This window comes from Seriola aureovittata, chromosome 2 (genome assembly GCF_021018895.1).
Source record: "Seriola aureovittata isolate HTS-2021-v1 ecotype China chromosome 2, ASM2101889v1, whole genome shotgun sequence".
NCBI classification, from domain to species: domain Eukaryota; kingdom Metazoa; phylum Chordata; class Actinopteri; order Carangiformes; family Carangidae; genus Seriola; species Seriola aureovittata.
The window spans coordinates 30,930,701-30,957,983 of NC_079365.1; the positions used below are offsets into that span (position 1 = coordinate 30,930,701).

A 27,283-nucleotide genomic window follows, 5' to 3' on the forward strand; every position below is an offset into this window, starting at 1 on the left:
TGTATGTTTGATTGTTAGTGGTTTTCTATAGAAACTTTGGTTTGGATCAACACACACGTTGGTTTCACTGACACATGATAAAAGACTCGCTAACATCAGGCTAACACCTGCAGCATTCACACCCGGGTCACATGACTCTTTTCATCTGCTCCAATCAGCAGTGATTTGATCATCAAACACCTGGATGAAGTCGCTAATTTTCACCCGTTTCCGTCTTTCAGGAACACAGACCCTGTGGACACACCTGTCACCTGTCACCTGTCACCTGTCACCTGTCACCTGTCCAGCTCGGAGCCGTTACACCACAAACTGGCTAACTGAGCTAATCAGGCTAAAGAGTGAGAGTGTTGATGGTTTAAAGTCTGTTTTATATTTCTTAAGAATTGTCTCAGTTGTCATCGGTAACCAGGTGAAGTTGGATTCAACTGATCGATTGATTGATTGATTTGGATTTTACAGATGCAGTTCAGTAACAGATGTTTTATTGTGTCTGTTTTCTACTTTCAAATGTGACTTTTATACAAGAGTTTGTCAGACTCACAAAATGTGTGTGTGTGTGTTTGTGTGTGTGTGTGTTACTTACTTACACACACACACACACACACACACACACACCACACACACACACACTGATGTACCATATTGTATTCATGGCACTGATGTTATCCATTGATCAGACTTAATCCAGCTATTTGCATTGTATGTGTGTCCAGTGTGTGTGTGTGTGAGTGTGTGTGTGTGTGTGTGTGTATGTGTGTCCAGTGTGTGTGTGTGTGTGTGTGTGTGTGTGTGTGTGTGTGTGTGTGTGTGTGTGTTCAGGAGATGCTGCAGTGTGTGACAGACAGCCCGACATTATCTCTGCTGCACACACCACTCTGCTGCACCCGTGACCCATTTAACTTCCTCTGTACACCGCTGACACACACGCCCGTTACCCATGGCAACGCATGGCTCGAGCATCACACGCGTGTGTGTGTGTGTGTGAGTGTGTAGTCGTGTTAGAGAGAGTGTGTCCTGAGAGATTTTTGGGTGATTATCAGAGAAAGTTTCGGTGTTCGCTGGAATGAGAAGTTTTGTGTGTTTGAGAGTTTCTACATGTTTGTGTGTACTTGTACATGTTTGTGTGTACTTGTACATGTTTGTGTGTGTGTATTTATCAGACATAATTAGCTCTGAAACTTCAGATGCTCTTTTGTTTTCGCATCATGCTGATGGAAGCAGAGGTCATGTGATGTTAAAGCGCTGCAGAGGGTCTCGGACCGGAGGTCAGAGCAGGCCGTCGGAGATGAAGTGTTTGTGTCCTCAAACAATCAGTCGGAGGTCGATGCTTTGAACCACAGAGACGTCCTTCTCTAACCTTGGATGAATAGTTTTGTTTTTCAGTTCAGTGAAAGCTCCGCAGCATATTTTGTTGTTCATCTTTATTCTTAGGGATGAAACAGGAGCCGCACACTCGGCCAGACTGTGTTAGCAACAGCAACAAAAGAAGAAAGAAACTGTATGAAGTGGTGAGATATGTTAAGTTATATGTAAAGTTTGTAGCCCAGCGGTTCCCGACCTTTTCTAACTGACGGCTCACTCGAAAATCTCAAATATAAATAAATAATCTTTTGTCAGAGCAGTTTTTATTTGAACGATAACCATCGAACTCTCAGGACTGAACTGGAAACTGTTGGAGAGATCACGTGTCGCTTCACCGTCTGTCTGTGACTCCTTCCTTTGAATTCTTCCCTCCAGTTCTCACCATGGTATTTCCTCCATGTGTGTGTGTGTGGTGCGGCAGCTGCTGTGTCACAGTCTCAGACCTCAACACCACAAACACAAAGACAATGACACTGAGTGTGAACGGGGCGGATGCAGCATGTGTTGTGAAGCGCTCTGTGTACGTCTCTGAGGCCAGAACAGATCCAGATAAGTGCAGCTGATTCACCGTTTCAGCTGTTTGCACAAATGTTCAAACACTGAACAAAATCATTTTCTTCATGCAGACGGATCAAAGTTGTAAAAATCTGTTCAGCAAACATCCAACAGGCAGCTCTGTGTCTACATTACTGATTACTAATACTGTCGGTCCTGTCGGATCCCGCGCTCGTTGACTATCAGTCTTATTGTTTCCTCACAGAACTTTTCATTTCACTTCAGAGGCTTTTGTTTTATTGTTGGTCGTGATTTCTGTTTCCTCGTATAGTTTCTATACAGCAGCAGCCGAGCGTCTCCAGTCAGTCGTATCAACAACACACCAGAAAATCTCTTCCCCAAACCAACCATGTATATTTATTCATCTCTCGCTCTCCTCTATAGGCTTCACTGTCTCTCACCCCACACACACACACACACACACACACACACACACACCCACACACACACACCCAAATGTTGGTGGAAGTTTTTGAGTCAAACTGAAAAAGATCTTGTTGAAATTTCTGGAACACGTCCTGGTTTTTACGTCCTCCATGGTTTACACTCACAATATGTGTGTGTGTGTGTGTGTGTGTGTGTGTGTGTGTGTGTTTGTGTGTGTGTGTGTGTAACCCAGAAGAATTAAGAGAGGCCAGTGGAGGGAAAGTGTTTGCTCTGCAGTTCTCTGCTATAATTTGCCCCCCCCCCGCTCTACCTCTCCTCTTCCTCACTTTACCGTTCCCCTCCCATTTCGTTTTCCTTCTCCCTCTTCTTCTGCTCCTCTTTGTAAAATAAAAAAATACTTGTACCAGAGTGTGTGTGTGTGTGTGTGTGTGTGTGTGTGTGTGTGTTGCAGCGATGCAGTGCAGAGGTGGACATGTACGAGTCACCTCGGCTCCGACTCGACTCACCAACACTACGAATGTTACATTTTCGTGTCACGCACCACAGATCCGTGCACGTGTCCCGAGTCTCTCTCTCCGACTTTCAACTTCTGTGAACCAATGAGTGATCGACAACACCTCTTACGACAGGGTGTGATACGTTCCCGATGTTCCTCACGGGGGTCAGACGCGTGAAGCTGCAGAGGTCTGCTGGACTTTTATAGATTTATTTCATCAGCACGTCGTACATTTGTTGTGAAGACGGATTAACATTTTTGAATTGCTCGGCTCCTCTGACTCCGCTGAACTGCTTGTGTTCGTGCAGCTTTCTGACAGTCTGAAGCTCGTGGTGTGAAATTCTTCAACAACAGGGGTCACATGATTACGCTAAAGGTCAAATCTGATGAACTGGAGTTTGTTCTGTGAATCTGATTTGTATAGAAAGTAATTATAGAGAATTCTAGGACAAGAACACAAGAAATGTTCTTGCGTGAGGCCCATTGTTATGTTGACAAGTCTGCCAGCGACCTAATTAGCATATTGGAGTGTGATCACAGTGTGTGCAGATTTGATATAAGATAATGAGCAGATATTTCCCAGCTAACGGTTGGTGATGCAGGTGTAAACGGGGTCATGAATGTGGGTCAGAGAGGGCGACAGGGAGACGATCTGGAAGCTGTTTGTTTTTTATTAGTGCGTGATTAAAAATGAACAATAATTCAATATAAACACTGTTATGAAACTGGTTTCTGAACCTAGAAGTAGTTTGGGTCCCGGGGGGGGGGGGGGGGGGGGGGTGTCTGTGGATTATCCAGAGTAACAAGGTCAGTGTTTCTGTGAAGATAATTGGTTTAACAAAGAAAGTCCGATTTACTTCCACTGTTGTTGATGTGGAGAGGAAGATATCTGAGAACCTGAACACACCTTGTGCCTCTGAATCCGTCAGGTCGAGCTTCACGAAGCCAGTGCCGAGATATTCGCTGCGAGTGAGACGCTTGACACTAATTAGCTCCACAGTTGTCTCTTTTTTTGTATCACGTCTAAACCTGCCTCAGGAAAAAGTCATGCAGATGGATCCAAGGTGTCACCTCATCACCTACACTACATTATAATTTAGCACTTAGAGTACAATCCCGCTCGTTAGGATTAGATCTTTGCTTGACGAGGCGGCCGAGGCCGGGGGCGGGAAAACAAAAGCTGAGGAAGGCAGTGGGAGGGATTGATGGACAGGAGGAGGGAAGAAACAATAATTCAGATGCAGTGAAGCCTCATGAGAAAAACGTGAAGCTTTTGTTAGCCCATTATGTAACGACGTCTTTTTGAAGATCAGGAACAGCTGGGAATGTTACGCTTAAAATTAGTTTTGACACTTTCACTTCAGCAGAGTTAGCTTCCCTCTTTTTAGGAAACTTGAGCTCGGCTCACTGTGGATGAGGATTATGTGTTTGGTGACATATTGTAGATAACATGCAACAACATTTTTGCACACAGATGATTTGCAGGTTAAGATTAAAGGAATATTTTTGTAATATTTGCAAAAAGACTCATTATTAACTTTCCCTGAGTAAGATGAGAAGATGGATACCACTCTTGTGTCTGTATGGTAAATATGAAGCAGCTGGTTAGCTTAGCTTCACACAAAAAACTGGAAAAAGGGCAATAGCTAGCTGGAAATTAGCTAGCCTAAAGTAGCCTTCACTTTTTAACACATTAAATTTAAGAGATTAAAAATGACACATTGTGGTTCTACAGGTATAGTAACGACCCTTGGACAGAGCTAACTAGGCTAACTGGTTCCCTAGCTGTTTCCAGTCTTTGTGCTAAATAAGCTAACCGGCTGCTCACAGTAGGTTCACGTGTTTACAAGGCAAGAGGTTATAATACACCCTCTGAGCAGGTGAGATGGGCTGGGTGCTAGCTGGTTAGCATGCTAACCCAAGTAGTAGAAAAGATGTGATTTTGGTGTGGTGTTTGTTTCCACCGCTGGAGACAGCTGTTGGTGAGTCAAGGAATGAAGTTTGATGCTGAACTCGCTACACTGGTAATGCTAACGTTAGCTATGTAGCGATAGCAAAACTTACAAATGGCTCCTTGAAGGCCCTGATATAATCCACAACAGGGAGCGGATACCAACTCTCCTTAATGCTGAACTGGGTGTCAGCAAATGCTAACGTTTCACATGTACTAACACTGCATGCAGTTTGTGCATTGCTAATTTTTTGGGCTGCACTTTGGCGGATATGTGCATATGACAAAAGTTACATCATACTGACCATCGTGGCTAAATTTAGCTTTGAGTTTCGCCCTTGTTTATACGACAGCTCCGTGACGCTGTCGTCCCGGGAGCTTACAGATGTCGGCAGTAGAGGAGGGAGGTTGATATTTCCTCTACTGGTGTTTGAAATCCTTTTTCACTTTTTGATATATGGCTTTAATATTTTATTATTCCTGTAAATGATTCTGAGGATTAACAAAATCTGCTCCTCAGCACATTTATAAGGGTGAAATTCACTTTATCCCAACTACATTTGCCTCCGTAGCTTCTGCTTCTGCTCCACTATCAGACGTCCTCATTTATCTCCTCAGATGCTAAACTCTCGCATACTGGAAACTGAAGTCACATTTTCTGTCTGAATTCAGCTCCGGGAGGAGAACTGACGCCTCCTGTGTTTTCAGGTATCTCTTTTGCCCTGTCCCTCCATGGCGTTGCCTCTTGGCGCTGTTCTCACCTGGGCAAATGACCTGTCACTGTGTGAAACCTGCTGCAGTCAGTCAATACAACCATCCGATGCAGAAGGAAAGAAAGGGGGAAAAGTTGGAGTGAATGTAGAGCAGAGCAGAAACCAAAATAAATGGGTCATGAGCTTGTTTCTTGTGGTTTGCCAAAGTGACATGTGGCTGTTTTGATGAGCCCGGTTCCCTGGATTCATGTCACACCCAAGTGAATATGGAGTCAGAAATATGAGATGCTAATCAGAAGGTGTCCCATTGACTTGGGCTGAACGCCACAAAAATCAATGTGCATGTGAATGCCTCTTTTTTTCTCTCTCTTTGCTTTTCATCATATGTCAGTTCATAGAGGCGCCGCGGATCATAGAGGATCCAAACATGGAAAGATCCTCAGCCGTGTTAAAAAAGACCATCTCATTATCATAAATCTGAGTCAGAGGTCTGTCTAAAGACTGCAGCCTCCGAACGTCAGATTATTCATTTTATCTCGTTGCCTTTTCTTGACTTTTCTTATTTAATATGCATCTGTGTCCCGAGTGCTGTGTTCCTGAATTTTAGAAATCTCTGCGTCGATTCATTTGTGTTAAGTGTGTTTATCTGTGTGTGTGTGTGTGTATGTGTGTGTGTGTGTGTGTGTGTGTGTGTGTGGGAGGCATGAATTGGGACACATTAATACGCTAATTGTATAATTAGGAGGAGGAAACCGTGGAAACAAGGGGCATTAATGACAGATTTGTGTCCCATAAACATTTATATTTAATAGAAACTGAAACCTTTGGGTTTTAAAATTCACGACACACCCCCCCCCCCCCCCCCCCACTCCCAGTCCCACTCCATATGTGCTACCTTTTCATTATTTTATTTTATTTATTTCTTTTTGTAGTTTTCTTGACACTGGTGTTGTTCTTCTGTTTTATAGCAGGATTTTCAATGATAATTGTGTTAAAAAAGGCCAATAAAAAAATTTTGGACCTTCGAAGAGAAAAATAACTATTTTTTTTCATCCTACTTTTCTGTGTATTTCTTCAGCAGGACTTTGTCTCACAGATTCCTCTCATGACTTCTGATTCAGACGCGCTTTCATTCACTCACTTGTATATCTGTCAGTGTTGTGTGCATGAGTGTGTGTCTGCAGCAGTGTGTCGTGCTCATGCGTGAGACACGGGACGGAGCAGCAGCGGTAGATTCAAGTGGTGACAGGTTTTCATGGCAGAAGAAACAATAACGGCAAAAATAGAAACGGGCTCTGCTGCGTTCACGGTCCTGTGAAGTGACTTGTGACGAGGCTCTGACTCCGTTTTCTGGGATAGATCAGTGAACTCATCACCTGGTCCTGACAGCTCTGTTTGAAAGAAAGAGAAAACAGATGAACGCCACAGTTACTGTAATCACCCCTGTAAAATCACTGTTGACTGTTAAAGCTGATCATCACTTCTTTATGAATGACTCGCTGTCGGTCAGTGGAGAGCGATTTTCTCCCAGCGAGTCCAGTGAGCGCTTCCTGTCACATGACTGTTGGTTTGTTTGTAATGAATCAGCAGGAACTTGGAAAAGACTCAATAAAATCAAACTACAGTTATCAAATGGACCTGTGTTCTCAGCTGGGAGCCTCCCACTGCAACCAGTCAGATGTTACTGGTCAGCTGACACCTTCACTGGATCAACTGGAACTTAAAGCTCCATATTTTCTTCTTCTTCTGTGTTTTATTTGAAGTGTTGATCCATCAGAAGATATAAAAACCATCTCAGTGTAGTTGTACATCTCCTCTCTCAGGCTTCTCTCTGCAGCTCTAGTAACAACAGGTCGGTGAGCCAATCAGAAGAGAGGAGGCTCTGAGCCTCTCTTCTGATTGGCTGACTGTTTTCTGAGTGATCCAATAAAAATAAAGCAGGTTTCAGGTAAAACACTCAGAGAAACCAAATCCTGCAAGGTTTGGATGGTGGGTCCAGGTGGGCGGGGCTTGGTGACTGCTTTGTTGTGACATCACAAAGTTCCAGAAGTCCTGACGGCTGGTTTTAAGGCTCAGTTTCTGAATACAGGCTGTGTGCATTTCTCTGTGGACTGAGGCTTTGATACTTTCACAGTATTAATATAGAAGCTAGAGCTGATCTATAATCACACTACACATGGACACACACCTTTATACTGGAGGAGCTTTAAGTTTGTTGCTCAAGGACAAAACAACAGTATTATATGAGGGAGGCCTTTTAGCACCAGTGACACGCTGCACCCTTCCGGTGGATTATACCTAAGACTTTAAATTGCTCTTATTGTATGATTTTAATGGACCTGCGTGTGTGTGTGTGTGTGTGTGTGTGTGTGTGTGTGTGTGTAAAGTTTAAGTCATTTAAAGTCGAACATCTGTGATTAATGCACACCCCCACTTGGTGAGAGTGTTTCATAACCAGTTCATGTAGAGTACCAGTGACGCACTCACACACACACACACTCTCACACACACACACACACACACACACACACACACACAAACTGTATATATCTTGTTATGAAACTTTGAACGCCCTCCTGGCATCAGAAAATCATCCCTCTAAACCCTCCAAATAAATTAATGAGAGAAAGCCAAGTTTGAAGAGCTTGTGTGTGTGTGTGTGTGTGTGTGTGTGTGTGTGTGTGTGTGTGTGGTGGGTGCGTGGGTGTTTTTATTTATTCTGTGTGTGTTTCTCTTCTTGGAAGGATCAAGTAAAATAGATGAATAAGAGAAATGATCTCAATGTGATTATTAGTCATTTGACTGACTGTTAAGTTAAGTTGAGGTCAAAGGTCACACACCCTCTGTCTCTCTCTCTCTCACTCACAGTTTTTTGTCGAATAGTAACCATGCATGTACTTCCTGGTCTCGTCTACAGCTGCTCCAGAATGCTGCTACTGACTGGAACCAGGAAGAGAGACACCTGTACACCTGTACACCTGTGTCACCTGTACTCGCTGCCAGTCCAATACTGAATTGAGTTTAAGCTTCTTTTCTTTGTTTTTAAAGCTTCAGCAGACTAATGTTGCTGGTATGATGTCACTATGATGTCACTATGACATCTCTAGACGCAGCGGCGAGTCTATCCCGTTAACGTATCACTCTGTGCTGAACATCCAACATGTAGCTGCTGGTTTAAGCTGAAAATCTAGAGAAATACCTGTAATACTTGTGATATATATGTATACTGTATATATACTATATATATAAGTATATATATGGATATACTCCAGGTTGTTATTCAGAGGTTGGAGTGCGCTGCTCTTCCTGTCTGTGTGTCCATGCTTCAGGTCTCATTTTAAACAGCCATGTAAAGTTGTGTTGAGAGGTAATTTGATGAAATATAACCTTCAGATCAGAGTGTATGAAACGCTCTGTGGCTCACTGAGTTTAATTTTCCCCTAATGCACTGCAGCAGTCGGGAGGAAACAACTGGTTTTAGGTCTGTGAATCCGCTGACAAAGCCAAACGCTGAATCGAGTCTATTTCTGTCTCTGTGACTCCTGCAGAGTCTCTAATACTTTGGAAGTAGTTCCACTGTGAGCTGGGGACAGTCCTCTCTTGCTCAGGAAGTCTGCCAGTCTGCTGCTGACCTCCTTTTCAAGCTCAGCTTCTCTCAGATTCCTGTTGAGAAATTTCACAGGTTGGTTTGTAAATAGAGACGTGAAGGAGGAGGAGGAGGAGGAGGAGGAGACTGATGCCAGGCAGCAACAATTCACTCCCATCCATCTGTTTTCTATATCCATCTAACCTGTTCAGGTCCTTTTAAACTCTAATACAGCGTTTCTTTGTCTCACATGATGAACTCTACAACCTTAAAAGTTCTCGCTCACATAAACACCTGCAACCAACCATCAACATGAAGAACCAGAAGCTGCAGTTCCTCTAACGACCACTAGAGTCTGGCTCCAACAGTGAGTCAGTCCCCATAGACTCCCATGTTAAAATGTCCAACTTTACAGCAGAAATAAACATGTTTACAGCCTGGTACAAAAACTGTTTTGATCTCTAGAGCTAATTTCCTCCTTCATGACACCTGTTCATATAACTCACCTGTTTATATAACTCACCTGTTTACATTTTATTAAGGACTACAGTTATGGAGGATTGAGGGCGTGGCCTCTTTGAGTGACAGGTGGGTGAGCGTATGTATGTACCAAAGTCTCAGCTCCACACAGGCCCCTCCTCTTTGACCATGTTCGGATTAGCTGGGAGTTAGTGGGCGGAGTCGGGTGCTGCCAAGATGGCGACGGTAGAGCAGCTCACTCTGAGCTTCACAAACCTGTGGATGACGTCACAGAAGCGACGGCCATCTTTATTCTACAGTCCGTGGTCAGATATTGTTCATGCTCAAACACAGTTTATACAAAATGATGAAAAACAAAGTGACCATCACATTTCACACACGAGGCTTTTGACACGAGGTTCAGAGCCGCTGCTTTCACCAGCCAATCAGAGGTGTGAGTGCAGCGTCACAGCCGTGACTCTGAACGTTTCAGCTGGTTTTATAATCTGCTCCTACTGTAACTTTTCATTTCTTCATGCTAATTCACACCTCGTGTTATTTTCCTTCCTCCCTCGTGTCAACATGAGACTCAGACTTCAGCTCCGTGGCCTTTGATCAGAGCTGAGAACCTGCAGATGATACTTTCCTGTAAAGACTTACTTTTTACAGAAGCCCCCCCCCCCCTTCAGCGATCTTCATGGGGGCGACTTGTAATTTCCCACCAGTAATCAATTCAGTCAGGTGTCACACTTTTCAAAGAGCGAACTCTTCACTGCAGGATCAAACTGCCTGTATGGATCGTTTCAGGTCAGTGATTATAAAGCATGTCCTAACCCCCCTCCCCCCGCCCCCTCCTCCCCCCTCCAGGTGAGTTTTCATTATAGATACCTGCAGCTCACACCTTCAGCTCTGCAGTGTGTGTGATAGATGGTCTATACTTCTGTGTGTGAGGCAGATAAGCAGAAGTGTCCACTGTGTGTGTGTGTGTGTGTGTGTGTGTGTGTGTGTGTGTGTGTGTGTGTGTGTGACCCTCCGTCAGACGAGACCATGAGCTTATTATGGAGAGACACGAAATAGAGATTAAAGAGCAGATGAGAACAGGTGGAGAAAAGAGAGAGAAGTGGGAGAAAAGATGGACAGAGCGACAGAGGTGTTATGAAGAGGATGGATTGTGTTAGGGTCAAGACGTCAGGTGGAGCGGGAGGGAGGGAGGGAATCAAAGAAGGGATAAAGCGAAGAAGGGAACATCAAAGGAGAGGAGAGAGAGGAAATAAAAGATGAAGGAGAGAACGAAGAGAAATGGTAAGAGAGGAGGAGGAGAGGTGGATTGATGGAGGAAGTTAGCTGATGTGGAAAGAGACAAACTGTGTGTGTTAAGTGACAGAATGAAAAGTGTGTGTGTGTGTGTGTGTGTGTGTGTGTGTGAAACAGAGAGAGAGAGATAATGAAGCACAGGACTGCAGAGACAAAGAAGCAGCACCATGCTGAGTCTGTTTTAAAACACGCTGCCTTTTCTCCCCTCAACCACCGGCTGAGAGTTTTGAAGGTTGGAGGTGGGGGGGCGGAGGGGGGGGGGACAGAGAGAGAGAGAGAGAGAGGGAGAGAGAGAGAGAAGAGGAGAGGAGGGGGAAAGTAAATGTGCTGCCTCTCCCCTTTCTCCCTCTCTTCTCTTTTCCCTCAGTGTCTCACTTCTCTGGTCGACTCGTTCACTGGATTTCTCCGTGAGCTAAAGAAGAAGGAGGTGAAGAGAAGGAAGAAGAGGAGGAGGTAAAGAGGATGTTTGCGGAGCTGAACCTGGGCAATTAAGTGCTGCATCGGAAAGGCAGAGAGAAAAATTGGAGGTGAAGAAGAAGAAGGAGAAGGAGAGCAGACCGAGGAGAGGAGGAGGAGGAGGTGGGATATTTTGGGGAAAGCAAGTGGAGCCACTGAGCTGCAGAGACGAGAGAGGAGAAGAGGAAGAAGTGAGTGAAGAGTGGAAGAAAGTTATCAGGAAGATAAACAGAAAACAGTAAGAGAAGAATAGAGAGAGAGAGAGACGAAAGAGGAGATAGGTGTGACATCAGCAGCAGACAGGTGAGACAGCTCGGTGAGCCACGATGGACAAAGTGGAGCGGGTGATGAAGATGGTGAAGAGGATGTCGCCGAGGAAGAAGAGGAGAGAGGGAGGAGGAGTAAGAGGAGGAGGAGGACCGGGAGAGCTGGAGAGCCCGGACACCCTGTGTGACGAACTCTGCCGCTTCAGCCTCTGCATCAGCGGTGAGAGTGTGTGTGTGTGTGTGTGTGTGTGTGTTCATGATTTAACATGAAAGCATGAATGTGTTTCTAAAGTTGTGTTTCTATCTTCTTGTTTGTTTGGCTCTGGTTGAATGTGACGCTGTTGTTTCCTCGCCGTCGTTGACAACAGTGTGTTTATAATGAACGACAGGATGTGTCGGTTCAGAGTTTCATCAGACAGGAGCTCGGGACGTCTCTGGTGACGTGTTGACACTTCACACCGTGGTTAACGCTCTCTCGCTGACTGATTGGTTCATTGTGCCGTCTGTCATCTGTCACCGTGACGACGCTGTCACTCAGACTGTCGGAAACTGAAGAGACGCTTGAGTCGTCAACAACCTGAACAACCATCGACCCTCTGACACCTCCCACAGGAGCGTCTCCTGAAATAGAGCCACTACGGCGGCAGGCGTTCTGGCCCTCGGTTGTCATGGTTATAATAATAAACAAGCAGTGAGTACATACAGTGGTGTACTGGACCTTTGTCGCCATGGTTACAAAAATAAACAATCATGGCTTGGTTAGGTTCAGGAAAAGATGGTGGTTTAGTCTAAAATGAGTAACTTCCTCAACATCAGACGATCTTTGTTGCTCCTACGGTGCCGGGCATATTGGACCTTGGTTGTCATGGTTATAGTAATAAACGTCACGCCACGTCACGTGGAGTGAAGCAACGGTGACGTACCCAAACTTTGTCACCATGGTTACTATAATAAACAGTCACGGCTTGTTCAGGAAAATATGGTGATTTGAGTTAAAATAAGTAACTTCCTCAACATTAGACGATCTCTGTCGTCATGGTAACAACATAAACTGCTACTTTCACACAGGAATCGAACACACGGCTCTCCTGTGTCACATCCATCCATCCACCACCACCTCATCCTGACGTGGACGCTGTCTTTCTTTACTCTACGTCAACGACACTTTTCCCGTTTTGCTCCTGTCGTCATCACTACGACCACTAGATGTCGCCTAGCAACAAAACCTAACTGTGATGTCATAACAACCCGCTGCACAGACGACCTGCGGGCTCGTTTCTTACATTTGTCAAGTGAAACCAAAACTAATCATGAGTTATTTTTTGTTACACTGACGCTTAAACACCTGAACCAGGTGAGGACGACCTGGACCAGCTGGTGTCCAGTCTCAGTATTAGCCAGAAGACGAGGAAGATAAAACCTCATTCATATATGAGCAGAGAACTTTCATGGCTCTAAACATTTATGACCCCCTGCTGCTGTTAGTTACAAGAGGGAGGAGAAGAAGAGCGACCGCCAAAGTGTCTTTTCTTCACAGACTCGTGAGTTTGTGTCTTTAAATGAACCGTCTGATCTTCGTATCTGATAAATTACCTTCAAATGTTCCTGTTGGGGATGATGGAATGACCTCAGCAGGTTCGCCTGAAACATCATGGAGTGTCGGATATTGGATTGTGGAGGAAACTGTCCCTGACATTTTATTTTCCTCCTGCGGGGACAGAGGCGTCTCGTCTCAGTTTGCTGCGTCGCTGTTCAGTTCGGCTTAATTAGTAAGTGTTACCATTTAATGAGCTGCGCGCCGGTTGGTGTTGATGCTATAGATTGTTAGCTACCTCATGTTCTTCAAAGACTTTGGGAGGAATTTCACAGAGTCGAGGTTTTTATTTATTTTGTTAACTTCCTTTGATCGCACACAAACAGCTCAGTGAAGAAGAACGGGAGGGCGAGCGTGGCGGGAGACGTATACAGTCGCAACGGTACATGTGTGAGGGAGGGAGGGAGGGAGGGGGGGAGGGGGAGTGTGCTTGTCTTCCTCTCCCCCTCCCATACATCCGCTCATCAAACAATCTTTGTAATCACTCAGCAGAAACTGCAGCGGCCCGACTTCAAACAGCATCAAACAAGATGGAGCGAAGCAGCCGTTACTCTGCGGGCGGGGAAAGGTCACTTTGAAAACATGAGGGAACACGAGCGAATCAAGGCAAACATCCCACAATCCTCCTCTGTTCCGTCACAATGGATGACTTTCTTCTTTCTTTTCTCACACGACTCACATTTATCTCCTGTAACCAACAGCAGCAGGGGATCATCAATGTTTAGAGCCACGAGCGTCGGCAGGAAGTCGGCCATGAAAGTTCTCCGCTCATATATGAACCAGGAGAGTCTGGGTCCTTACCTGGTTCAGGTGAACACTTCCTGGATCAGAGTCGTGTCAGTGTAAAAAAAAACAAACAAAAAAAAGCCCACAGATCGTCTGTGACATCACAGTTAGGTTTTGTTGCTAGGCGACATCTAGTGGTCTTAGTAATAATGACAGGAGCAAAAAGGGAAACGTGACGGTGACGTAGTGTAAAGAGAGACAGAGGTGGTGGTGGGTGAATGAATGCGACATGGGAAAGCGGTGTGTTCGATTCCCGTGTGAAACCAGCAGTTTATGTCGTAACCATGGCAACAGAGATCGTCAAATGATGAGGAAGTTACTTATTTCAACCGAAATCACCATCTTTTCCTGAACTTAACCGAGCCAAGACCGTGATTATTGTAACCATGGCGATGAAGGTAGGTACGACACTCCCGGTACGGTCTGCGTCTTTATTATCGTTACCATGGCAACCAAGGTGCGTTACGCCTGCCGCCTTAGAGGGCGCTATTTCAGGAGACGGTTCCTGTGGGTCGTATCAGAGGGTTGATAGTCGTTCAGGTTGGAGGATGTTGTTTTTCCAGTCTCTCTCTCTCTCTCTCTCTCTCTCTCTCTCGTCTCTTACTAAAAAAGATAAACTTTCAATACCTGGAGTTTTGGAGCAGTGGCCACACACCTTTGATGGGACGATTCACTGTCCCGTTACCTGCAGATCTTATGGCAGCTTCCTCCAGGTGAGGGTGGGAGCGGCCCACAGTAAACTGAGAGGAGAAACGCATGAAGCAGTGAGTCTGTTGTCTCTGTGTGAGGTGGGGATCGAGCGGGACGGGTCGGACCATCGTGTCTGTCTCGCCGCGTGATCTCGACCAGTGGCAGCAACGCAGAATGAATGACGAGTGTTTTTATTCGCACATAAAACATGACAAATACGCTGTATATCGTTTTTTAAACCTCAACCTAAAATAAAAACGACATCATACAAAATGAACAAGAAGGAAAGAAAAGAAAGAGGAAAAACTCCAAATCTTAAATAGATGGCATTTATTTTACCTTAATTGAATTAAATGAATGAAATAAGATTAATTCAATAACAGACAAAAGAAAATACACGTTTGTCAGAGCAACAGGTGACAACACTAAAAGACTGAGAGGATCTGAAGGTGTTTAGTTGAGTTTTATTCAGAGTAAAGAGTTAAATGTGTTCAGCAGATGTCAGATATGAACCTGGTGAGTGATTCAGGATCTATATTATATATATTATACTCAGCTGTCGGACCATCACAGGTGAAGTCTACACGTTGTAACTTCCTTTTGAGGAAAGGTTAGATTACAGTATCTGATCTGGAATTAGTGAAAAAATATCCCATGAAATTAAATGTAATGAAATGACACGTGAGTATGAACCTCCTGTGAAATGTGGAGCTCTTTCAGATTTGGTTTGTGTTTCTGGAACCTAAAAATACCCCGGAGCCGCCGCCGCCGCCGCCGAGCCTCCGTGTTATTTCCGTGCGAGAGAGATCTGCATCAGTCTGATAATTGTGCCTCGCGCTCCGTAATGATCGGCTCCTCTGTCAAACTCCAGCTGAACTTCTGCAGCAGCCGACACGTGGTGCACAACACGACGTGTGTGTGTGTGTGTGTGTGTGTGTGTGTGTGTGTGTGTGTGTGTGATGGCGGCGGGAAAAATCAGCCTCAAGTCCGACCTTCACCTTTACTGGAGCTGCATGTAAAAAAATAAACAACTCCACCTGCAGAATCAGAGGAGAGAGCGGGAAAGATGGAGGCTTCCATGTTTGATTGTTTCCTCACACAACTTTAATTTACTTTAAACTTTAACTTCAGCCGTCCTGTCTGTTTTTATTTCATTACTAATCATTTATTGATCAGGTATAAACCAGAGTTTTACAGCTGAAAACAAACATTCTCATATTTACATTTTATTTTTCTAGTTGTTCCTTTATCGGTGACATCACGTCTCAGAAACAGCTGTGACATTAAAACGTACTGGGGAGAGATTTTTATACTTTATCTTTCCACAAAGAGAAAGACACGAGGAACGAATTAATTAAGGAAACTAACTTGATATTTTTTGGTTGTAGAAATAAAAGAACGGCTGAGACATCAGCTCGTTTCATAGCTTCATCATTTCATAACTATTTTAATTTACTTTTAACTTTAACAGCAGAAGAGCGGGTGTTGTGATCCTGGGTAGACTGACAGAGTGATAAAGAAAGAATAGTAGAAGAAGAAATGAATGATGTAACCTGAGTATAATTGTAGAAAGAATGTTATATATAATAATAATAATAATATATATAATAATAATGATGATATCCTATCAGATTAATATGACACATCTCACATCAAAAATATGATAACAATACAAGATACTATAAAATAATTAGGTAATAGTGCAGTGGTATTATGACAATATAATGTGTTAATTATATATTGAATATAATTTAATATAATGGTTTTAAATATATTATTATCATTACCTGTGCTGTATGTAAATACAGGTTGTCTGTTTGTGAAAGTTCGACCTGTTAAAGCTAATCGCAGACTGTTGGCAGATGCTAGAATTTACAGACGTTACCTGAATGCCTCACATGCAGGGCACAGTGTGTTTGTGCTGGAACAGGTTTTTGCAATTCTTTTTTTTAGAAATAATGTTTGTTTGACTGAACGTCTAAATGTGTAAAGGCGAAAACATCAGTGAGAAGCAGCAGCAGCCGGCGCCACACTGACAATGAGAAGTGATTATTACCCACCAGACAAAAGCCTGTAAATATTTGTCTTTGGCTGGTGTGATTTCCTGCTCAGCGGCCGATAGCTGTCAATTTTTGGGAGTCCATTTTCATTCCAACCATCTTATCACCTGCAGGAAATAATGAAGCTGGCAGGTGAGTTTGGGGGGTGGATTTTCTCTCGCTGCGACCGTGGACAAAAGAAATTAGTTCCCTGGCTGGTTCACGACCAGTGAAGTGGCTGAGAGGCCTGTTAACAGGAACAATGAAGAGAGTGAAATCAGCCTGTTGAAAGCTGCTCACAAAGGCTGAGCGACGTCCACATCCAGCTAAATGAACCGCATCAGCATCAGAATCTACAGAGGAGGATTAATTGAATATGCTGGTTGAATCACAGCAAACAGGGACGTCAGCAAACAGAGGGGGAAATGAAACGTGACATTAGAAACCTGAGGAAACCACGTGCTGCTGACGGCTCACTGCCTGAGGTCGAGTTAAACCTCCGAGCCGGACCGTGGCCAGCGACCACTCTGCCCAACGTTTCCTCGGCCTGTTTCTCTGATGATGAACGACCAATCAAATCCTTCGTCTGGTTCAAATATAGATCTGGAAACCACTCAGGTGTCAAAAGTTCATCTTAGAAATGAGACTTAAAACTGTGACGTTACTGAGAGGCGGAGTTAATGAAACGGAGCGAGCGAATTGACGGAAACATTTGTGACAACAACAACAACAACAGACAGAGCGCAGGTCTGGATGTTGTGCGGAGGAAGCGTCTCCGCTGTGTTTCCATGGTTTCCGTCCTCTCTGTCTTCACGAGCATCTACAGGCTCAAAGTTGCTCCTCACTTCTTTTTGACTGAGAATAATTCAGTGTCAATTAGCTTCTCGCTAAAATTAGCCCCTAAGTCTGTGACGATGCCGCGGGGTCCAGCTCATCACCGTCATCACCGCATTGTTTCATTTTGTTGTTTTTTAATCTTAAACTGCTCTCATCTCAGTTTTTAGCGCTGCTCTCTCTTCATGTTTTCATGTCTGTGGACTTACAGTATTTCACCTGCAGGTTTGCTCGTATCATTATTATTATTATGGTGTATCATGGAGAAGAAGTTAATCTGATTCGTAATACTGCTCTCAGCGGCTTTGTGAATATGATTTAGGAGAACTCGACAAATAAACCCACGACTCAACATCCTCTCAGCGACATCATCTCCTCAGATTAAACGTTTAAACAGCCACTGAAAATGTGCAGGAATAAAAAAAATGGCAAAAGTTTCAGGCCGAATCTAGAAGTCGAATTTAATTTTTAAAAAGGCGCTAATATGCTAATATAGAAAAGTGCTAATACAGAAAGCCACTGTCTCTAACAGTGAGTGGTGTAAAGGATCGTCTCATGGTTTCACATCAGCGTGTGATTCCAGCTCAGAGGAAATCTTCAAGATCTAAACTAACATTAATCCCAGTGCAGGAAATCAGCAGCAACACTTACAAGGTTAGTATCTGGTTCTAGGTCAGGAAGGATTTTACACACACACACACACACACACACAGAGAGAAAGAGAAATTACTATCAGCCAGTTTCTCTCCGAGTCTTCAGAGAGTAAACTGAGAGCAGCAGGAAAACTTTGGAAGTCAGATGAAAGTTTAGTTTTATCCTCTGCCCCCGCACATTTCTACAACATCAAGGTTTTCATTTAAGAAACACTTTACATTCACCGCAGGAAGACAGACTGACACCTGATGGCTACTGCTCAATTTTTAAAAACCCGCCACCGCTGAGAGAAATGAAACCTTCACATTTCTCCCTTTCAACCCGATTCAGCACAAAGACACTGATTCCACTTTGTGCTCAAACACTGACTTTTTCATAATGCATCAGTGTCTTTTTTTTTACTGCTGGAATACGTTAAGTGCACACACACACACACACACACACACACACACACACACACACACACACACACACACATGCACACACACGGGCTGGCGTGGTGTGCAGCTGACACATGGACATGAAAGAGGGGAAAGAGAAAGAGAAAATAATGCAGTTTTAGGTTTAAAAACAGGCGGAGACTTCAGGTCCGGAGCTTCCTCCAGCTGCTGTTGCTTCAACAACATCATCCTGCAGAACCACGTCAGTAAACTGAAGCACTGCGTTCTTTAATTACAGCTGTAGAGAATGATGTTCAACAATCTTTGACCTGTGCAGGTGTTTGCACACGATGCTGATGACGTCAGAGAGACGGAGGACGGTTGCATCTCTCTCAGACCAAACTTTTATATATTAAACTTCAGTCTGTCTGCTGATCATTAACACCATGTTAAAGATGATCACGTGACTGATCATTCACTTGACCCTGAGGACGGGTGCAACACATTAAAAATAAATTAAATTTCACTAATTAAACTTTTGCTTTTTTGTCTCAATAAGTATATTATTCTGAAAAAATGCATTGGTTTACAATAATATTATAATATTATTTATTTATTTATCTAATAATATTCACCAAAGAACAGCTGTTGAGTTTAGTTTTGTGCAGAACATAGAACTTTCCTCGAGTCAAAATCGGCAGAATTTACTTATTTTATTGCTCATGATGAACAGAAGAGGTAAATATATTCATAGTGTTATCACTCCAGCATGGTTCTGATTGGAGGAATGAGACTTCCTGCAGCTGTCCCCGACATATTTAGTCTTATTTATAAAATCTGTAAATTGCATTTGAGAATGTGAAACTCTCATATCTGTCACTAGAAACTACAGCTGACAAGAAACACACACGAGTGCAGTCAGGATGCTGCATCTTTAGACTTAAACATGTTTTTTACTGCGTCTATTTTTAGGGGTTTTTCTTTTTTTCTTCTTTTTGCAGTGACCCAGTTTTGCCTCCGGGATCAACACAGCTCATCGTATCTTCTTCCTTATCTTATTGGCTACATCTGAAACCAGACTGATAGTGGTGTTATCGTGTCATCTCCTCAGTGCAGCAGATTATTAGCTCACTGACACTGTGATGACAGCTGCCACAAAGACACAAACTAAACTTCATTCACGTTTCTGGGGCGATGATTTATGTTTGTGTCCATTATCTTCCTTTAATATTATAACTCATGAATCATAAAGATCAGATCACACACTTAAAGACTAATATTGTCCTTTTGCCTCCACTACATTTCTATAAAGGACTCTTACTTTGAAGCAGAGCTTTTAGTCAGTGAATGAATTTTATTTTATTTTGAAAAATGTGATAGACCAGGAGAAAAACCAATCAAGGCAAACTCCCCCACGGTCAGTCAAAGTGTGTCACCATTGTTTTACTCCAGATTAACGAGCCTTTTATTCTACAGGTTCTACAGTCAATCAGTCAGTCAGTCAGTCAGTCAGTCAGTCAGTCAGTCAGTCAGTCAGTCAGTCAGTCAGCAGGTTGTTTCAGAGTCATTAGCTTCTGTAAATGTGGAACAATGTATTGACATAAAAAGTACTACGTTTTCTCCTTAAGTCTGACAGTAAGAAGTTTAATTTCTCCTCAGCTGAGCGAGTTACTTAAAGGTGTTGCACAGAATCTCTTAAAAGGTTTAAAAGTTAAGTAAATTACAGCAGTGAAAGAGATTTTACAGCGGTAAAATTCTCCTGTTTCCATGGAGATTACAGGTGATACCTGTTTGTTGTAACATTAAAGAAGCTGCTGTCTCATCCTCCGGTTGTTTTAATGGGACCTTCAGATTCTAGTTTATGGTCATTTTTAATTTGCATTAAGAATCCTCTTCTCATCATCATAATTATTATTATTATTATTATACCTATAATTAATATTATTATTATTGATGACTTGCTTGTAAGATCGAGGATCACGTGTTTTCTGAAGTTGGTTCAGACGGATCAAACGTGGATCTTGTTGTTTTGTAGAACCAAACTCTTCCTTTGTGTTTGTATCAGAGACTCTGTGGAAGCAAAGAGGGAATTTCATACAAAAACTCCACAGTGACTTTGAAAGAGACCGTCTTGATTTGTCTGAGTCGCTCTGCTGCAGCTGAACTGCACAAGTCATCTCAGCTCAGAGCAAGGACTGTGGAGTTTGTCCCCTTCACTTAAACTGAGAACACTTTTATTTCTGAGTGTGGACGATAAGAACGATTACACTCACACACACACACACACACACACACACACACACACACTGTCTAAACGAGCCTATCCTTTAAACCTCCGGTAATGTTCCTGCAGCCGGCGCTGAACCAGACTGACGCCGCTGATACATGGTGTCTTGTTGATTCGATAAACGTCTCAGATGTTTTAAATTAGGAAAATCCTGGCGGTATTCAGCGCTGGCTATCAGATGTTACGGCTGCTGTGTCTGTCTGCGTGTGCGTTCATGAGACACATTTAGCATCTAAATATAGGTGTTAAATCCCCCTTTTCTTTTCGCTCTCTCATCTCTCCACCCCCGGTCCTCTTTCCATCTCACTCCTTTGGTCTCTCTAGTCTCCCTGCTCTCTCTGCCGCTCTCTCTCTCTCTCTCCCTCGTGTACTTTGCCCTCAATCTCTGGGTGATACCAGTCGTGTGGGCGGATGTTTCATTCCTGCCTCTCTCTTCCTCCAGCACCAGAACCTTCTAACCTGCTGCTGCAGCTCTGTGCATCACTTCTCCTGCTGCTGCTGCTGTTTTCCAGTCTGTGAAGCTCATTTGCAAAGTGTTGACTGCAGATCACTGAAGAATTTGTTATATGGAAAATGACATAAATTGTATTAAAGCTTGATTATAGATCAGGTTTAGGTTCTATATTAATACTGTGAAAGTATCAAAGCCTCAGTCCACAGAGAAATGCACAGTCTGTATTTAGAAAACACCTTAAGGTTTAATTTCTCCTTAGTTGAGGGAATTACTTAAAAGTTCTGCACAGAATCTCTTCAAATTTTCCTTGGTGAAAGAAAAAAGTTGAGGCATTTGCAGCAGTGAAAAAGATTTTACAGCAGTAAAATTCAACTGTTTCCATGGAGACTGTTGATTTGCTGCCATTATCACTTGTGATAGGCCTATACCTATTATTGTTTTTCGGGAGCTGTTAACTTTAATGAAGTGCACTGTTCTCTCATCCTCCTGTTGTTTTGGCGCGAAAATCTTTTTTGCAACGGTTTAAATGGCTTTAAGTGATTCCTTAAGTGTATTTATTAGAAAAGCAAAAAACCTTAACTAAAGGCGTTTTGTGCAACTGGCCCCTAAGCCTTAAAACCGGCCGTCAGGACTTCTGGAACTTTGTGATGTCACAACAAAGCAGTCACCAAGCCCCGCCCACCTGGACCCACCATCCAAACCTTGCAGGATTTGGTTTCTCTGAGTGTTTTTACCTGAAATCTGCTATATTTATATATCACTCAGAAAACAGTCAGCCAATCAGAAGAGAGGCTCAGAGCCTCCTCTCTTCTGATTGGCTCAACGACCTGTTGCTACCAGAGCTCCAGAGAGAAGCCTGAGAGAGGAGATGTAAAACTAGCTGTTTAGCTGCTGTTTATGTTATACATTTATTTTATGGACTCTGTGTTGTGATATTTACGAGATTGTTTTTACACTTTATTTGCTGACTTATTATTGTTCTTTCACTGGTGGTACGTGTCCCAGTACAGATATAAATATTAAGAAGATAGCACTACGACTACTATTACTGCTAATGTTATTCAAGTCTATTACAGAGCCACAGATCTAAGTGTCGGCCATTACAGGTCTTTTCTGCTTCCACATCATTTTGAGCCATTAGGATCCAGGAAAATGTGTCCGTCGTTAACGTTTAGTGCTTTTCTGCATCTCTTCAGTCGTCCCATGTGAGTAATGACAGCTGTCTACAGGAACGGAGGCAGAGTCAGTGTGACGCTGATATCAGAATAGCAAAACAGTTTATGGTGTAAGGTTGGGCAGAAAAAGTCCATGAAGGTGTGGCGCCACGAAGGCCGAACTGAAATGAGACGGTCTGATCACCTGTTGGGCGTTTGTTGTCCAGGAAAAGAAGGATGTATTTGAAGGAGCATATGAGTAGAAAACAGTAGAGTGACCATTTTCCGGGGGACGTCCTCGTTATTAACTGTAACAGTTAAAACCACACGTCTCGTGTTGCGTATGTTTTGGCCAACAGAGGGGGATGCTGCTCCCTGTAGCAGCTTATGAAGTGAAGCTAAAACCATCAAAACAGATTTATCCAATCAGATTTTTCTTATTTCTTTTTTTGTTGTTGCAGTTTCTAGGCAGAGAAAAGGTTAGCTGGCTCACTCATTGGCTAGGGATTCATAACCAGGCAGTAAACTAACAAAAACAAACATACCCAGTGCCAGAACTAAAAAAAAAGTTTTTATGTTAGAAGAAGTGAAGAAGAAGTTTGAATAGTCACAACCTTTTATGAAAAATGCTTTTGATTCTTTGGATCCGTGAACCCTCACGAACTAAAGAATTATAAATAATTGAGGAAAAGATTGACAATCGGACTTGAGGACTGCTTCAAGGGTAGGGGGTCGCCATTTTATCAGTCGGCCTTCACCATAGTTTATTACAGCGCAACATGCCGTGGTCAAAATACTTGAAACCACAACTGTGCACGTTTTTTATTTCATAGGTAACAACATTGGATATTATAATAATGCACTGAACTGGAACTGTCCTCGCTTTTCATTTCACAAAACTGGTCACTTTAGAAAACAGCTGCAAGAAATCTTTTTGTGCAAAAGCTAGTGGTGATGGTTTTGGCAGAGACAAACAAACAGAGGCCACACTACATGTTTTGTTGGCTGACTTGTTTCCTCCACCCAACAGAGAGTTTTCAACCTGTTAACAATCGAACTAGTAAAAACTGACGTGTCAAAAAAGTTTATTTCCTTCAGTATCGCGGCAGGGTTTGTCTCTGCCAGTCACAGGTCTGTATAACACCAGTTAACAGATAAACTCCCCATTTTCTGTCACAGGTTGGAAACTTGTCTAAGTAAAAACTTACCTCTCATCTCCGTCTCCCCGGTGATTCACACGTTCTCATCTCCTCCACTCAGTGTTAGTTGCTCTCGCAAAATCCCATGCAGCTCTTTATTTACATCTTTTCCACTGTATCTCATTTATTTTGTCAAACTCCTACTGTGAGAGCATCAAAAATATAACTGTCTTGCTGTTTTCAGGCAGTTCAGAGATTACTAGAGTGGTTTCCTTCAACCTGTCACATATTAGTCAGACTCTTGACCCTGCAGCCGCCTTTACCGCCCCAGTGTGTTACACACCTGAAGCCAGAAGTCTATTACTTTTGATTAAGGTGTTCATTCCAGACTTGCAGTGTTAGAAACCTTGGAAATGTGGCTTTTGGTGAACGGCGCCTCAGTCACGGTCCTCAGGAGTGGCACAAAATCTAAATCAGCTGCAGTAAAACAAACCAGACTGACGAGGTTTCCGTACGGGTGCGGAGACAGATGGTGGCACATATTACAGGCCGGCCTGCTGCAGGAGAAAACTCCTGAAGGGACAGTCCGTCACTCAGGCGCTGAAGTGAAATACCTCTTCACTGTTGAGGCTGACGAATGAAGCTGGTTCTGAGCAGCACAGGAGGTAAATTGCAGCAGAAAAATGCGTCCATCATGAGTCCATCCATCAGAGAGTCCATCACGCTCAGCCTGAGTCACACACTGATGTGATTGTGTGACAGATTTCTAATCTTGTGGGAGCGAAGGTTTCCAACTCTCCGTCTTAAAGACTTCTCAGTGTGTGTGACTTCAGCAGGGTGAGATACTGTTTCTGTGGCCAAACTTAATAAGTCATTAAAAGTAACCGCTGTCCTTCCAAAGTCAACGAATCCTCCAACGTAAATAACCATCTGGTTGTTGTGTTGTCATGGTAACAAATAAAACGCGGTTCAGTTCGGTTCGGTTTGGGTTTAAAATCGTATTTCTTGATCAACTTTTTCGTCATCTTTGGTGACACATATGGCGATATGTTGTAATTGCAGGTTTGGTTTTGAACCACACTCGCTCACTGTATCGTGAGTCCGCCATTTTTTAGTGCTGTTCTTATCCCTTATGTAGTCTACTACAAAAACTGCATCCCAAGTCAAGGTCTGCAACGTGGTCTTTCAATGTGCCGCCCTTTGTCGACCACGAAGGCCGAACCGAAAAGAGACGGTCTGATCCGCGAAGGATTTTCACTGTGCCTTACTGTTGTGTTGCAGATCGCAGCTCCTGTCGCCTAGCAACCTTGATTACTTTAATTGTACCCATGGATAGAGCTTGTGGAGTATAGCACTCCTCAGACGTGATGACCACGCAGCGAGCGGTCTCCTCCCGCCCGAGCAGCAGGACTTCATTCAGAAAAAATACAAACTGAGTAAAGACACGAATATAAACAAACTTAACACATGAAAGAGGCAAAAAAAAAAAAAAACTGCACGTCTTGTAAGATGCATGTATTTGAATGTCGTCTGCGTCGTGGGGTGAGTGAGTGAGTGAATCAGCCTCGTGACTCTGTGGGAGACGTACAGACGCTCAGCTCGTAGAACCTAACGACTAATATCATTTCATCAGTGGCTTCATTGTGTTGCGTCACTCGATGATTGATAGGGACTTAAAGAGAAATAAACATCTTCAAGACTGCCACTTGAAGGTCAGAGGACCTCTATCGCCATGGTTACAGTGTGGAGTCCTGTGTTTTGCCGACCGGTCCGTCTATAGAAATGTAGATATTTTTAATGAAGTATCGAATTGTTAGAACACCTGCACATGTATTCCTCCCACTGTACCTGTAAAAACTGAAATGACAAAAATTAGAATAAAATTGTGACAATATACAGAACAATCAATTATAATAACTAATATTGATTTAATAAGATAAATATCTTCTAACACTAAATGACAGAGAAGCTCCACTGGTGATTTATAGTTTTTTAAAGCCTCCAAACTTCAGTGTGGCTGCTCTGTGATATAATCAGCTGTTTTTATCTCTGCTGTTCAGCTGGATTTCTCCTTTGATTAAACCCTCACCATAAACTCTTAGCCGTCTAATGGAACGGTCACTTGTCTGAATGGGCACTTGACAGCGCCGACACACACACACACACACACACACACAGTGCGGAGGATGAACGATGATTGCCGCCGGCTCTCCGGGAGAAAGAGCAGCTATCTGCTTTATAACAAGTCTGGCCGGCTCAGCGGGCTCTGACAACAAAATTGGCAATTTACTTCAGCTCTGAAACGTCTGGGTCGAGAGGTCGATTGGCTGGGGGACACCCGCGATAACCGAGCCGTGCGCCGCCGCCCGGCGACGCCTGCGGGCCTGAGAATTAACAACCAAACTACATTTGATCGATACCTGGAGCCACCACATCAGGGGGAAACATTTAGAGAGCGGCTCCGGTGCCTTAATGACACAGTTTGGAGCTTTTAAAAACACATTTTCCAGAAAACACATTATGTGCAGCACAATTTGGTAGATTGAAGATCTGCCCTCTGATTTCATTAATAGGATCTGACCTCTCTCGTTTGATCTGTCAGCAAAATTGGCAATTTGCTTCTCGCCGGAAACATCTGACTGCAGAGGTCGATTCATTTCACCTCCTGCGCCGGAGCCGATGGAGCCGATGGAGCCGAGCTGCGTCTGGCGACTGTGGAGGGAAGATTAACTGAAAACTGCCGTTTCTGGCTCTGCAATAATACTTTGTCTTTAATGGTGACGCAGCTCGTTATATTTGTCATATTTAATCATCATCGTTAAGACAATTTAGAGAGTTACTTACCAGAGAATTACAAAAACGTCTTCTCCATCTTCTTTTGGGATTTAGGGTTGCCTAGCGACATGACTCTGACCACCTGGGGCTCAGGTGGGACAGCAGGTTGTCTGGGTTTTGTTCATGCCATGAAGTGCCCTTGAGCAAAAAACAATTAACTCCATATTGTTCTGTATGAGTACGACGAGACGGACCTGCGTCTGTGCAGCTGGTTGTTATGACATCATAGTTAGGTTCTGTTGCTAAGCGACATCTAGTGGTTGTAGTAATGATGACAGGAGCAAAGTGTCGGTGACGTAGTATAAAGAGAGACAGAGTCCACGTCAGGAGGAGGTGGTGGTGGATGAATGTGACACAGGAGAGCCGTGTGTTCGATTCCCATGTTTTCTATTATCATGACTGTTCGCTGTTGTTATTGTAACCATGACAACAGAGATCGTCTAATGTTGAGGGAGTACATATTTTAACCCAAACCACCATCTGTTCCTGAACCTAACCAAGATATGACTGTTTATTATTGTTTATTTTTTACTTATTGTTTATTTACAACATAATAATGTGCAATAATATTAATATAATAATATATTTGAACATGTAATTGTCTTTTACTATATTATTATATTATTGATCTTTTATCTGATATTGACATTTTGCACTTATTCTTTCTTTGTCCTGTCACTTTACTGTAATACTGCAGATTTCCCGTCTTCTCTTATTGTAACCATGACAACCAAGGTCAGGGACGCCTGCTGTTGTTGGGCCGCTGTTTCAGGCGCGGCTCCTACGGGTCGTAAAGGAGGGTTGTTCAGGTCGGAGGACTGGTTGAGTTGTTGGGCGACTTTAATGTTTGTGTGTGTTTGTGTGTGTGTTTGTGTGTGTTTGTGTGTGTTTG

The 27,283-nt window shown here is 43.4% G+C and overlaps 1 protein-coding gene across 3 annotated transcripts in view; it reads left to right on the forward strand.

Annotated features, from left to right (window-relative positions):
- The first annotated feature begins 11,148 nt into the window (after positions 1-11,148).
- LOC130182388 (glutamate receptor-interacting protein 2-like) overlaps positions 11,149-27,283 on the forward strand; it is a 172,338-nt gene continuing 156,203 nt past the window's right edge. For 2 of the 3 annotated variants that reach the window (XM_056397284.1, XM_056397292.1), the window contains exon 1: positions 11,150-11,765. In XM_056397284.1, coding sequence (XP_056253259.1) covers positions 11,606-11,765 — 160 coding nt within the window. In that variant the 5' untranslated portion in view covers positions 11,150-11,605. Of the gene's footprint in view, positions 11,766-27,283 lie in introns of all 3 variants that reach the window. The other variant, XM_056397299.1, reaches the window with a different exon arrangement.